Source organism: Macaca mulatta, chromosome 15, assembly GCF_049350105.2.
Source record: "Macaca mulatta isolate MMU2019108-1 chromosome 15, T2T-MMU8v2.0, whole genome shotgun sequence".
In the NCBI taxonomy this organism is placed as follows: Eukaryota; Metazoa; Chordata; class Mammalia; order Primates; family Cercopithecidae; genus Macaca; species Macaca mulatta.
The window spans coordinates 65280738-65295945 of NC_133420.1; the positions used below are offsets into that span (position 1 = coordinate 65280738).

Below are 15208 nucleotides of genomic sequence, written 5' to 3' on the forward strand. Positions count from 1 at the left end.
GTCACTTTCTCTTCTTGGGAAGGCTGATATTGAATCATGTCTCTACCCTGGATTATGTTCAGTCCACAAGACAATGGCAAGATTGTTCAGCACCACGGAGAGCGCCTTTCATCCTCAGGACTGGATTGTGGGTGGGTGAAAGATGAGGATTGTAGCTGAGAGCCCAGGCAGTCTGATCTCCTTCCACTCTGGCCAGCCACCAAATAGTCCTTTTCCCCCAACCCCTTAGTGTTCACCTTTTTCCTTTTGCTAATGAGTTTTTTTAGGAAGGAGCTCCCCTAACTTTCTACCCCCTTTCTGCCTCCATGTTATCTGAATCTGCCACCTCCCTTCCTTTTTTCCTCTCCTCCTCACCTCACCTTCCTTACCTCCCTTCTGTTTTGTTAAGGAGACTCCCTCCTATGGTCCAAAGTTCTGGCTCCATCTGCTCATGATTCCTCAAAGACCATGCCCCCTCAAACATCTCCTTTTCTACACAGCTTCCTTCCCCTCAGTCTAGGACAGGTCTAGTTTTCCCTAGCTATAAAGAAATCCTAGAAATTGAAAGCTCCCTCTGGCTGCCACCCATTCTCATTCCTTCCCTTCTCAGTCTTGCTCCTTTAAAGAACAGCCTGTGCTCGCTCTGTCTGCTTCTTCATCTCCTGTTCTCTCCTAAATCCCCTGTCATCTGGGCTCTGTTTCTACTCTTCAGCTAAAATTGTGTTCACTGAGATTACCTATGACTTTTTTATTTCTACATTTTGTCTTTATCTTATGGACCCATCTGCTTATTTGACACTGTTGATTTCTTGCACCTTGAAACTCTACTTGAATGGTTCCTAGTTCTACTCTTACATTCCTCTCTGCTCCTACCCAGTCTCCTTCCTCCATTCATTACCTAAGGTTGGATATTTCCCATAACTTCACCCTTGGTTTTTTTTCACTCTGCTCATTCTGAGAGAGCTTATTCTTTACTGTAACTTACATCACCACCAACCCACACCTATTTTCTGAGCTCCCACACTTCAAATCCTACCAACTAGTGATATCATCATCCAAAAGACACCTCAAAATTCAACATGTTCCCAAATGAACTCATCTGATTTTTCCCTAGCAATGCAGTTGTGCCTTCTTCTGCATTTAATAACTTGTCTTAATAATTAGTACTCTAGGCCAGGCGCAGTGGCTCACGCCTGTAATTGCAGCACTTTGGGAGGCCGAGGCGGGCGGATCACGAGGTCAGGAAATCGAGACCATCCTGGCTAACATGGTGAAACCCCATCTCTACTGAAAATACGAAAAAAGAAAATTAGCCAGGCGTGGTGGCAGGCGCCTGTAGTCCCAGCTACTCGGGAGGCTGAGGCAGGAGAATGGCATGAACCCGGGAGGTGGAGCTTGCAGTGAGCAGAGATCATGCCACTGCACTCCAGCCTGGGCGACTGAGTGAGACTCTGTCTCAAAAAAAAAAAAAATTAGTACTCTTCCCAATTAACTCCAGACAGAAAACTAGGAATGTCCAGACCCTTTGTTTTACATTTTATATCAGAAGCCTGCCAATTCTACTCTTTTTTGACATCTTCCTTTCTGTCCTTTTATCTTCTGCTGCTGCTTGGTTCAGGCCCCTGTTATCTCTTGCTAGCATTGTTGCGGGAGTTTCCTAATTATCCTTACCTCCAGTCTCACTCCCTTCCCACTCGTCTTGCACATGGCTGTCGGAGGGTCCTTTTCCATCTCGAATCTGAACATGTTACTCCCTTCTTAAGGCTTCATTGGCTCCCCATCGTCTTCTGAGTAAAGAAAAAAATCAAAGCCCACATTCCAGCATGATCTGAGTTCCCTCCTGACACCACCAACTTGATTTCCTGCAACTTTTCACCATACCTTCTAAGCTTCAACTATAGCAAAATGCCGACCATTCCTCGAATGTACTATGCTAGTTTTGTGCTTCTGAGACTTTTCACATGTTCCCTGAATGTCCTTACTCCTCGCTCTTAAACTAACTGGTGACCTAATGTTTTAAGATCTTTTCAAGTGTCTCCTTTGACCACCCTCCCTTTGTCCCATTCCCTCTACTTTTATATGGCTCTTGGTTATGTTTATTAATAATTATTGGGAGCTTCTTAAAGATGAACTGTTTTATTTTTTATTTTTATTTTTAAAGACAGGGTCTCAATATGTCAATATGTTGCCCAGACTGGACTTGAACTCCTGGGTTTAAATGATCCTCCTGCCTCAGCCTCATGTAGCCAGGACTACAGGTGCATGCCAGCATGCCCAGCTGTGACTCTTTTCTATTTGTATTTGTGAGCCCTACCATCATTAAATAAATGAAAGAATTGTATCATGCTAGAGTGAGGGAAGAGAGGAAACAGGGTGCCCTGTGGCCAGGCCTTTCATCACCCTAAGGAGGGCACACCTTTTCTACAGATACCTCCATATATAAGCCAGGTTCCAACCTATGTGGTGTCAGGGCTGCAGCTGCAGGCCAGCCGCTCCCAGGGCACACTGACCATGATAGTGTATTCCTCACTGAACCTATAATAGCGATATCTTTATAGTTAACATGGATATAGTACTCAAGGTATACTATGCTAAGGACTATTCTAACTGCTTAATACATATTAACTCCTTTTATCCTCACAAGAACCCTTGACCTAGGTATTAGTGTTGGTCCCATTTACAGATGAGGAAGCTGAAACCCAGATCTTACAGCTACTAACTAGAGGAGCTGGAATTTGAACCTAGGCACTCTGGCTACAGAGTCTGTGCTTTTAACCATTACAATCTTCCTTTCAGTTTGTGTGGCAAGGAGAATGGGATTGTGTAGGTTGTCTTCCTTTAGTCAGAGCATCCCCTTAGCACTGAGAGTGAGGTCAGACCATCCAAGCCATATGTCTGTTGCCCAGTGGAGGAGTATAATTTGAATGTTGGGGAGGCAATCACGTGTCTACTGGGTACTAAGGAGAATCAGATAAGCTCATGGATCTGAATACATACATTAGGAACTACAAGATCCTCTACAAGTCTTCTTTTTTGCCACCCAGAGTCCTACCAGAGTAGCCCGTAAAGGTTTGCGGGTCATTCGGGAAAGCAGACTCTTCCATCTGCTTCTCCAGATCCTCCTTCTTAAGACTCCAGGTATTAGCCTTGAAGGTTCTACACTTTGGTTTTTTTCCTTTGTTTCCCTTTTTACCCACCCAATTTTATCCTGCTTATTTGGGATCTCTTGGGTCCCAGCCTACCATTGTATTGGCTGCACTACCCACAGCTCCAACAGCTAAAGCCAGCCAGCTAAAGATAGTTCACGAGTTGGTACAGCCCTGGGGCAGGGGGACAAAGGAAGAGGTTAATATGCAGACTGATGCTTGGGCCTGCAAAAATGGAGCAGCCTCCCAGACGGCCTGTCTTTAGCTCCAAGCCCAAGTCATGTTCTCTTCCCTATGTCCCTCCCTGCATGCTTTGAAAGGTTATTGACTCCATCACTGACCTTGGGTAAGACACTTCTACTCTCGGCCCAGGTTTCCTCATTTTTAAAAAGAATGGGTGATAAGTTGGTATTTGTTGAAGCTGTTGATAGGTATCCATGATTTCACTATATTATTTTCTCTACTTGTTATAATTTCCATAATAAAACATTTTTAAAGATTTAAAATCAAAAGATTTTAACCTTTAAAAAAAATAGAACCTTTTCTCCAACCAAAATGTTGCAACAGGCTGATATATAAATGAAATAAAGGTGAATCTACTCTTATTAAAGGGAAGCCAGACCCCCATTCTATAGCTTCCCCCTCACAATCACTCAGGGAACACAGTTTAATGAAAATCAGTGGACCAAACTATTATAATTCTAAGGATTCTTCTGATGCTTTTGCCTTCCTCTAGCTATATTGGCTTTGCACTAGCCATTAGCCTATATATCCTGTCCCAGAAACAGTGAGGCTGGGCTATTAATCATTTCTGTAGTCTTTGGAGAATTTATTTGAAGCATTGCAGAAACAGGGTTTGCTGTTAGAGATGCATTTCAATGTCTGTCTCTGCTGAGTGTTTATTAATAATCTTGTTAATCTCTAGTTCCCGGATCTAGCTCACGCCTTCAGATGTCCTTGGGGGGCACTTTAAATTCTCCCTGATTTCTTGGAGCCAGGCACTTCCTTCTGCCTGGAGTCTTTTCTGATACTTATATTCATGAATATTTTACATTTAATCCCCCTGATTACATTGCCATGAGACGGTTGTGGTACATTGGCTGCATTTCTAAGGGAAGACATAGAGGAAGCTCACAGTAAAGGCTTATGTTTGCAGGCACAGTGCCAGCGATCTTTGTGCTTGCCATGAAGGTGGCCTTCTGTCACGGATAGTGATCCAAGGAGTAGATGCTGAATGGTGGGCTTTGCATGGGACCTCTCAGCCTAGGGCTCTGCCACCTGGTCAGGCCCCTCCTGAGTTGTGGTCCAGAGGAGCTGGCAGTTTCACTCAGGATCAAATACCACCGGGAACTGCCCTGTAGGCCTCAAGGACCACATGTGGGTCCCTGTGACCAGAGTTGCTCAACAGCTTCCTAGCCCTGTCCTTCCTGTGCAATCTACCTCCCATGTTACCATTTACACCCAGTAGCTCCAGACTGAGAGAAGAAACTTTGATTAACTCATCTGCACTGACGAGTAAAAAGTTAGCCCCAAACGTCTAAGGGCTTGTGTTTTTAAAAATCAGCCCCAGGGAAAGGATGGTGAGGCCCAACACTCTCATGTGATAGATGGGGTGGAAGGTTAAGGAGGAGAAGCAGGATTGAAATGCCACAGATTTAGAAGTCTTCAGTATAAAAATGCCAATCAGAACTATAGGAGACATCAGGGCTCCCCAAGGAGCAAGAGGAGGGCCAAGGGCAGGACCCTACAGAGGAGGCAAAGGGTTGTGGGAGGACAGAGAAATGATAGAGAGGCAAGAGATGAGCCAAGGGAGGAAGCCTTTTCCAAATGGATGTGGTATATGTGACATGTGACGAATGCTACCAAAAAAGTGAAGGAATGTGACTTGGGACTTGGAAATGTGCCAGTGCTGCCCTGGTAGGGTCCTATCAGCATGTTTATGGGATTTGCCCTTTAAAAAGCCTTCCCTCTGGCTGCTTTGCAGTGAGCACTTTCTGTGGCCCACAGGAAATCCAGAGCCCAGCTGTTCCATCTCCACCTCCCCTGCAGGTAGCAGCTGAGAGGCTGTTTTGGCTGCAGAGAGGCACATCAGGGCCAGTAGAGGTTTGCTTCTCCAAGGCTGTGCAGGACAGGTGTTGTCTATGAGTCTCTCAAGGAGGTTGCTGAGCCAGGGAAGATGAAGGACTTGCAGCATGGGAAGTTGCCCAAGATGCAGGCACTGCGGCACCCAGTCTTTCTGAGCAAAGACTTCTGCCCTTCTTCTACTCAGTCAAGGCTAAGGGCTAGAGATCAAAGCAGGGGAGGGAGGCACAGGTTTTGCCCTCAGGAACTTGCAAACCCTGCCCACCCAGAGTCTTGTGCTCTGGATGGCCTGAAGGAACACAGACAAGGCCAGGATTTCCCTCTCAAACCTGCTAGACTTTTCCCTTTCCCCTTAGTGACAAGCATGTTTTCATTCCCACTGCCTCATTTTAAAGGGAACAGAAGCCACCATAATGGTTATATATCTTTCCCTTGCTGGGTCACCAGCAGACACTCAGATCACTGGGCCTGACACCATGGCAGCATTCTACATGCCCATCTGTCTACTCCCTGCATCCGCAGAGGCAGAACAGGCAGCAGCCTTGGATCCCCTCTGCACTCCTCACACCTTAGGCTTAGCACTCTACAGGCCCTGGTTAAAATGCAAAGACAACTAGGATGGCAGCACCCCCGTCAGTGGTTGGTCCTCAGAGTCTCAGGGAGAATGTGGATGACTTCAGCCACTTCCAACTGACTGAGGCAGGCTGGGCCAGGGCCCTGGATCTTGCAGCAGAGGAGGGTGTTTGGGAGGGGATGGCAAGGCTAGATAAGGACTCTTAGCTGGGCATGGTGGCTCATGCCTGTAATCCTAGCACTTTGGGAGGCTGAGGCAGGCAGATCATGAGGTCAGGAGTTCGAGACCAGCCTGGCCAATATGGTGAAACCCCATCTTTACTAAAAATACAAAAATTAGCTGGGCATGGTGGCATGCACCTGTAGTCCCAACTGCTCAGGAGGCTGAGGCAGGAGAATCGCTTGAAGCTGGGAGGCGGAGGTTATAGTGAGCCAAGATTGCACCACTGCACTCCAGCCTGGGCGACACAGCAAGACTCCGTCTCAAAAAAAAAAAAAAAGACTCTGGACAGCACAGTTCCCAGCCCAGTTAGAGATTAGTGAAGAGGGCAGTGAAGAGGATGTCAAAGGTTCCAGACACAGGACAATACACAGAATTTGTGCTTTCCTATCTTCCTGGCCATCTGTAGAATCAAGTGTTTTGCCCTCTGGGCAGCAAAAGACTAACTGGCCACCTGCTGGTTTGTCATTATTTGTCTTCTCATCTACCATATCTAGCCAACTTTTCAGGTTCTCCCAGGAGACACTCTTTAGGCGTCATTTGTGAACTGGAGAAGTCCTCATTAGAACTATTTTTTGTCCAGTGGCGGTAGCCTTGAAGGCTGGTGTGGCTTGGCCAGTCAGTTCTCTGGATCCTGTGAAGGGACCTGTCCAGCACTGGGAAACAGAGGGAGATGACCCATCTCAGACAGCACCTACTCTCCCCTTAACCCAGACTTAAACTCACAAGAACCTAGGAAGACCTTGCCAAGCAAGTACACAGGAAAGGCCTGAAGGGAAGGGCTACTAGTATGGGAATTAGGAGAAGGAAGTCCTGTGAGTTTAAAGAAATCGTGATGGGCTTTCTGGAGGAGGCTAGACCACACAGGACTTTGAGGACAGACACCAAGTTGGGTGTACATGGAACCCAGATCCTTGGTTCTACTACCTAGCCCAGTGTTTTTGTCCCACAGTAGATGGGTCTGCCCCTCTCTCCCTGAATGCCCTGCCTGCTGTGAGTGGTGAATGCTCACAGAAGCCCAGAGGGCAGGTAGGAAGGCTAGTTTCAGGGCTGAGAGCAGCCCCCTGTCTTCACTCCCTAACAACTCTGTCTTACTGCTTTCTTCCCACAGGACCCAACCGCCGCCTCCATCTCAGACGGAGACTGTGACGCCCGGGAGGGTGAGTCAGTAGCCATGAATTACAAACCATCCCCGCTCCAAGTGAAGCTGGGTGAGTGTGTCTGGTGGGTGAGGGAGATGTGGGGAGTAGGCAAGATGCTCTGGGCTGGGTCTACAATGAGGTGCCACAAATAAACCAGCTCAGCCTAGATGATTCCAAGACTCAAGCCTTCAAGTCATTGGCACTGCCAGGCACCTTGTCTCCTGCAGGCAAAGAGGGCAATTACAGTTCTCTGCAGGAGCCTGAAACTCTAAGAGGCATCTCTGAAGCCAAGGACATTCCAGGTATTCTGGGGGATAGCTGCAGGGTTTTCATGGAACCCTAGAGAGAGGACTTGGAAGTCCCATCAAACACTGGATCAGGCTGAGAGGAAGCTGCCTTAGAAGTGGGGTGTTACTTGTTATGTCTAAGGGATAGAAAGGAATGAGAGTTCCAACCCTAGAAGCCGAGCGCTTCTCCCAATTACAACCTCAGCCCATCTAGAGATCTCTGGGCCCAGTTGGCACCTATTTGGGGGATTTTTCCCTTAGTTTCTTAGAAAACCCAAATATCTCCCTTTCTTTCCGGGTCACATTTCCCTTGTGGCTTTGTCTCATGTCCACTCCAAAGTCAGTTTACTGTGCAGCCTGATCCTGTGAAGTCCCCTCGCTCCTGGCCACTGTCCACAGCTCCTGCCACCATTGCCCTCCCTTCACCCCATGTGCTGCCCCTCTCCCTTCAGGGACCAAAGTTTCACTGTCTCACGGCTGCTGTATATAACACACTTTTATGAAAACTTTGGTTTCTTGAAGAGAAATTACAAAACAGGACATACAGGAAAGAGTTTACAATTAAATATAGGTCATTATTATCCTTCCAAGCTCCTCTGCCATCCAGGCCACCGTCCTGTCCATCCTCCTCCTCGGGCTCCAGCTGCCCAACAATTACTGATGCCTCCTTAGTTCTAAGGGTCCTTTCCCTACAACTTTCTCCCTCCTTTCCACAGAGGCCTGTACTTTTATTATTCAACTGCTATTTTTTTTTTTCTTACCTTGCTTGCTTCTCTCCTTCCAGACCACATCCAGGGAGCCCCTCGAGCTGTGTTTTCTAAACGAGAATAGTTCTCTCCTTGGAATTTGTTTCTATTCCTAGGACATCAGATTAAAACTGCAGCCAATTTTATTCACTGGGGGGACGGGGTTGGTCTTTTTTTATTTTTCTTTTTTCTTTTTTTTTTTTTGAGACAGAGTCTCTCTCTGTTGTCCAGGCTGGACTGCAGTGGCGTGATCCTGGCTCACTGCAACCTCTGCTTCCCCGATTCAAGTGATTCTCCTACCTCAGCCTCCCAAGTAGCTTGGATTATAGGCGCACACCACCACGCCCAGCTAATTTTTATATGTTTAGTAAAGATACGCTTTCACCATATTGGCCAGGCTGGTCTGGAACTCCTGGCTTCAAGTGATCCGCCCACCTCGGCCTCTCAAAGTGCTGAGATTACAGGCATGAGCCACTATGCCCAGCCTATTATTGTTTAATGTAACAATACAAGTATTTTAACAAGCATAACTTCTTTACTCTCCCCCATCACATTCTCCTCCTAAGAGGTAACCATTCCAAGCCTTTTTAGTTTTTGTAGTTTTACTTTGTATTTTAATATAAGTGGTGTCATATTGTGCACATTTTCTGAAACTTGGCCTTCCCTCTCCCACCACCTAAATCTTGGAGCTCCTTCTAATGTCAGCATATAATGACTTCATTCTTTTAAATGGTTGTATAGTAGTCTGTAGTTTGGTTTTGCTAGTTTATTGTTTGCTTTTTTACCACTATTTCAGACAATTTCATCATGTTTTAAAATCACATCTTTTTTCCTCCCCATTACATTACCATCAAAGCTCCTCATGAAAATTCACAGCATTGTCCCAGTTGCACCAAGTTCCGCCAGAAACTTTAAGGCAAATTGCACCCCCTAGAGGCCTAGAGTGGTAATGGCAGCTGCCACCTGCTGGAAAGAAGCTGGGAAAAAACTGGAATCAGATGAGCAGTGGCAAAGAAAGAGGGTCAAAGAGTAGGAGACAGAGATTCAGAGACATGAGGTCAGGGGAAGTTTCAAAGTGAGTCACGGTAGCTGTAAAGGTCCTCCCCATCCTTACCCTCTGGAGCATTTGGTTATTTTATGAGTCATTTTCCCTAGTGTCCCTCTCTACCTAACAGTTCCTTTTCCTAGATCTGGGCTTTAATTGAGATGAGTAGGGAAGGGAGATGGGACTCCTCCAAGACCCAGGCAGCTACTTCTGGGAACAGTTGTCTCATACCAGGCAGTGGAGTGGGTCACCTGATGGCCAGCTCCCTGAACCTGGTAGGTTTTGGAACCTTGGAGAACTCAGACCTTGGCAAAGGAGTCAGGAGCACCACTCAGGCAGCGTAGCCAAATGGGCTCCCCCAGCCTCCTGCCCCTTACCTTGCAGCCCCATCCTGCCCCTCCCACATCACAATCTTCAGTGGCTTCTTTTTCCTTCTGTGTTAATCCCAAACTCCTCTGTCTGGCATTCAAGTCCTTCATGTTCTGAGTTTGTAACCAGAGAGAGTCTTCAGCCCCTTAGCACAGGACCTGACATATAATTAGTGATGTGGATATTTGTTGAATGAATAAGTGCCTGAGTAAATGAATTTTACTTCTCTAACCTGACCTCTCTCTTCACCCCTCTATCCAGAGCCACACTTATGCTCACTTTTAAATGCATTTTTGCATGCACTGTCCCTCCTTCCTAGAATGCCCACCTCTCTCCAAGTCATGGTGTCACCTAAAGGAAGCCCTCTCTGACTGTGCCAGCCTTCTGTGATTGTCTCTCCCCCTCCAGCCTTTCCCTGGCAGCAAGTACACACTAACTACCCTAACATGGGAGTTGTAGTTCCTGGAAAACAGGGGACAGCCTCCTCTTTTTGCCCCCTACTGTCTGCCTCAGGTTGTGCAGGGCCAGGTACTAGCTCCACAAAGCAGCAGGGGCCTGGAGTTGGGATCCCTGCCTCAGTCCTTCTAAGAGCAAGTGGTTTCACAGTGGAGGCCCAGCCCAGGCTGCCCTGAGTAGTAAGGCAGGGTGGCCTCAGGGGCAGGACACAGCTTCCTTCCCATGTTCTCCTGCAGAGAAGCAGCGGGAACTGGCCCGGAAGGGCTCCCTGAAGAATGGCAGCATGGGTAGCCCTGTCAACCAGCAACCCAAGAAGAACAATGTCATGGCCCGAACAAGGTAGAGGCCCTCCCTATCCAACCTGGACCCTGCCAGCCAGGATCTATTTCTGCTGGTCCTGAGCCTCCCTCTTTTCCCCTGCTCCTCAGGCCCAGCTCCTCTCTGAGAGGAGACAGCCTTAACAGGATCCAAAGTGGGGAGGGAGGGAAGGAAGGAAGTGGTGGGGCGGGACCTAACCCAGTCCCTTGCCAGGTTTCTATGCTCCACTTGCCACTCTAACTCCCAAAATTCTTCACCCAGGCTGGTTGTCCCCAATAAAGGCTACTCCTCGCTTGACCAGAGCCCCGATGAGAAGCCACTGGTAGCCCTTGACACAGACAGGTGTGTATAGGGGTTTGGGGGCAGCTGGGCAGCCCAAAGGAACCTGTGTAGCACAAGTGGGCTATACAAGCCATACCTGCTCTAATGTCAGAATTGGGGTATTCTTCAGCCAGAATCTCTCCAAGGGTGAATTCTCCAGGGATGGGAACTTTTTTACACCAGGGACTAGGGGTTGAAGAGAGGTGGCAGAGAGAGGAAAGGGGGGCCTGCGCTGTCTGCTGTCATCCTGGGACAACTGATCCAACGGTTGTCCCTAACTGGCCTGTGATGTTGTCTCTGGACAGCAGAATATGATGCTTAATGCCCCATCCCCTCAGGGAGGAGCCCTACTCCCTGGAAAACACCTGGCTACACTTGGACTTTGGGAACACCCTACAAGTCAGGGTGATTTGAGTCTAGAAAAACAAAAGATGAGAAGGAAGGGGGTGAAAGGAGTAACTGCTATATTTAGAAGGAGGTTAAGGATAGCAATTGATTTTAAGGGTGGGGCTAGGGAACTTGTCTTTAAATTCCTGCATTTGCACAGCAAGCACAGTTTGTATTGAGATTTTGCTATTTGGAACTATGAGGGAGGTGTGGGATGCTGACTAATGGGAGGTGGGATTGTGGAGAGTTTTCTATTTAATTTCTTGGTATCACTTTCCCTCTCTTTCCTCCATGGCCAGCGATGATGACTTTGATATGTCTAGATACTCCTCCTCCGGCTACTCCTCTGCTGAGGTGAGCCCCTACCCCTTCTCACCCTAGACACCACTGGGCAGGATCATCGCCATCAGGGGGAGGGCTGGGGCCAACGCCCAAGTACAATGAAAAAGAGGGCTGGGCAGGGCTGGGCGGTGCCCTGCACAGGGTGGGCCTGGGATAGGATGGAAAAGAAGTGGTTACTGGCCTCAAGTGCAGGGAGCCTAGGGTTAGGAGTGGGGCTTTAGATTGCAGCAGGCCATTTAAATAGAACAGGTGTAAAATACAGGTGATATCCTCTAGTAGCCGGCCTGAGATAGGGACAGGACCAGAGGTGTGAAGTTGACCTTAGAATGGGGAGGGATGACTAGAAAGAGAGGCCAGAGGTGGAGGAGGGCGCCTAGGCAGGAGCGGGGCCTGGGGGTATGGACAGATGCGGGACAGAGCGGGGCTGATATCCAAGGCACCGGCTGGACCAGGGCACAGACGGCCTGGAGTGGCTGCAGAGCCGTGGGTGGTGCCTCCCTGCCGCTCGGGCCTGACCTCCCTCCCCTTTGCCTACAGCAGATCAACCAAGATTTGAACATCCAGCTGCTGAAGGATGGCTATCGGTTAGATGAGATCCCCGACGACGAGGACCTAGACCTCATCCCCCCCAAGTCCGTGAACCCCACCTGCATGTGCTGCCAGGCCACGTCCTCCACCGCCTGCCACATTCAGTAGCGGGTGGGGCTGCTGCGGCCGCCAGGGCGGGGCCGCCAAGGGCTGGGTATGACGGGCAGAGGCCAACCCCTCCCCAGCTCGTCTGCCTGCCCCCCGGCCCCACGCCCCTACAGCCGCCAACCTTGTATAACAGTCATTGCTTCCTCCTATGGTAGGACGTGTACCTCTGTGTGTTCATGGAGCCGGAGAAACCAAAACCGGGTCTCTCTCCACCCGGGAGCTGAGGAGGGGTGGGGGCCGTTTGTTCAGTTACCTGGGGGAACCTCACCCAGCACCCTGCCCCACTTCCCAGGGCTGCAGTCCGGTGGCCAAGAGAGAAGACTGGACGGGAGGGAGGTCAACATTAATGAGTGGGGGGATCACAAAGCCAGGGGCTTGGCCCCACCCCAGCGAAGCCATGAACCCCCCAGCCCCGGCCTCAGCCTAACCAGGAAAGGGGCTCAGAGGGAGAAAGGCCCAGGGCAGTGGGGATGGGTCTCAGCACCTCGGAGCCCCTTTCACATGCCCCCTACCGGCCCATGTTTCTATTTGCATTTCCCCCTCCTCAGATGGGAAGCCTGGCAAAGCTGCCCAACCGGGTAGTGCCCCTCACCCATCTGATCACTGCCTTCTTCCTCCTCTTGCCCCATTCACCTGCTTCCTTGCTCCCTGGGAGTGGGGCAGGGTAAGGTGGGCCTTAGAGACAGGCTGAGGTTTGGGTGGTGTGATCTGTCCTCATTGGCCCCTCACCAATGCATCTATCTCTCTGCCACCAGCCCACCCCACTCCCACCCTCACCTATCCTTCTGCTCATTGGTCTCAATCCCAGGCTGGAAGCAGGGAGTAAGGCTGGCCTCCAATGGCCCATTCCCCTCATCCCAGCCCAAGACCCGGGAGGCTGCTTCCCAGTAAGAATCCAGGAGCAAGCTTTGGAGAATCCAGTGGGCTGAGTGGCTCTATGGATGTGGTTGTTTGGATGTGGTAGGGAGTGCTTAGCAGAATGTGTGTATATCTCTGAGGCTGTCAGGGGGTGGGTGTGTGTGTGTCTCTGTTGGACCTCTCTCCTCAGTCTATTCCTGTCATAGATGTGGGTGTCCCTGGTGGGCAAGTGCCTGTGTGGTCTGTTTACAGTGCAGAAGGCGGCTCAGCAGTGCAATGGGCTGACAGCCTTAGACCAGGAGTCAGAAGCCTGGGTTTTGGTTGTAGCTCTGGCCCCTCCCTGTGATCTTCAACAAGCCACTTGCTTTCTCTGGTCTTCAGTTTCCTCAACTAGAAAATGAACAGCAGCTGAAATTATGTTTAAGATCCTTTTATACCTGAAAGAGTTTCTTCATAGGAATTTCTGTGGTAGGGAGGGGGTGATCTCTGTGTGTCTCAGTACACCTAAAGGTTGGGGTGGGGCTGAGTTGTGTGTCTCTATAGAAAGGGGAAGGGGCAGTTCCTATCAGGACTGTGTATGTCTGAGCACACGTGGCTCTGTTTGGGATTACGTGTTTTCTGTGAATGTGTATGTGTGTTGGGGGGTATCTATTGTGTGTGGCTGTATAGGGTGTCTGTAGGTCAAGATGTGTATACAGCTGCTTCTGCTATTGCTGGTTTAGGGGAGGGTTCCGGAAAGCTGAGGCTGAAACTCAAGAGGGAAGAGGTAAGGAAAGCCCTCCTCTGGAGCTGGGCAGTGTAGACCTGACACCATGTGAAGAAAAATGAAAGCACAGATAGCCTAAAACTGCACAGGCCTGTGCCCACATACCTTATAGCACAGGCCCAGGTGGATCATCTCATGCTAACACCCCACATGTGCTGCTGGATCCACTCCCATGGATCCACTCACATGCTGCAGGCATGCAGTAGATTCACCCACAGCCCACTCTCTGGACACCAATCCTGGGAGATGGCAGCTGGAATGGGGAGCAATGAGAGGAGTGAGTGAGGCTGTTGGCTTAGGAAGGGTGGCACCTCTCCCTGCATCATACCCAGGAAGTGCCAACTCCAAAATATTGGGGTGCAGCTTACCACCCCCCACTCCTCCAACCCATCCCTACCTCCTCTAGTGCCAGGGACCCAAGTTAGATGATGAGAAAATGCCAAACAAAGGGAGGCAAGGACAGAGAAGGTACCTGCAGGACCCACAAGGCTCATACTGGCCCCCATCTGAGCCCACCTCTCCCACCCAGATCAACATCCCCCCAGCCCCTGTGCCCCCATCATCTGGAACCCAGAGCCAGGCCTCCCACTACCACCACCACCACCCCGGGGCTCCTTGATTCACCTTTCTAGAACATGGGTACCTCCTCTTTTTGGGGGCTCATTTAGACTGCTGCCTTTGCTGCTGACTTGCTGTGTGACTCAGGCCCATTGTTCAATCCCTGTGGCCCTTAGACACCAGGGAAAATCTCCCTCCCACAGGACATACTAGTTCCCTGGCAGGCAAGGGCTTCCAACTGAGGCAGTATATGTGTGGCAGAGAGGCAGGAAGCCGGCAGTGGCAGCTTCCGTGTCTAGGGAGGGGCATGGCTCCCTCCTTCCCTGTCTGGGAGGTTAGAGGGAAGAATCTAGGCCTTAGCTTGCCCTCCTGCCGCCCTTCCCCTTGTAGATACTGCCTTAACACTCCCTCCTCTCTCAGCCGTGGCTGCCACCCAGCCAGGTTTCTCCGTGCTCACTAATTTATTTCCAGGAAGGTGTGTGGAAGACATGAGCCGTGTATAATATTTTTTTTAACATTTTCATTGCAGTATTGACCATCATCCTTGGTTGTGTATCGTGTAACATAAATAATGATATTAAAAGCATCAAACAAGCCAGCCTCAGGTCCCTCCCTGGGGTGTGGGCAAGGGGCAGATGGGCTGGGAAGCAGAGAGAACCAGTCCTCTGGGCACACATGTTACTCCACCTCCACCCGTGGGTTCCCAGGCATGCCACTGACCTGCTACATGACCCTGGGTGAGTCACAACCCCTCCGAACCTCTTTCTCTTCAACAGTGAGAAGCCTGACCTAGAAGATCTCCAGAGGCCCTCTGAACTCTTAGATATTGGGCTCTTTTGATAGACTTGAGGCAGGAGGGGGTCAGGATCAGGGAGGGAATTAGACCTCCTCACCTTCCCGGGGATGGGGCTGAGTCA

The 15208-nt window shown here is 49.7% G+C and overlaps 1 protein-coding gene across 8 annotated transcripts in view; it reads left to right on the plus strand.

Annotated features, from left to right (window-relative positions):
- Window positions 1-15044, plus strand: part of FAM219A (family with sequence similarity 219 member A) — a 59381-nt gene extending 44337 nt beyond the window's left edge. For 2 of the 8 annotated variants that reach the window (XM_015117356.3, XM_077965096.1), the window contains exons 2-6: window positions 7112-7211; window positions 10282-10384; window positions 10625-10705; window positions 11371-11425; window positions 11954-12300. In XM_015117356.3, the coding sequence (XP_014972842.1) occupies window positions 7112-7211; window positions 10282-10384; window positions 10625-10705; window positions 11371-11425; window positions 11954-12109 (495 nt within the window). In that variant the 3' untranslated portion in view covers window positions 12110-12300. 8 annotated transcript variants of the gene reach the window in all.
- Window positions 15045-15208: the final 164 nt, after the last annotated feature.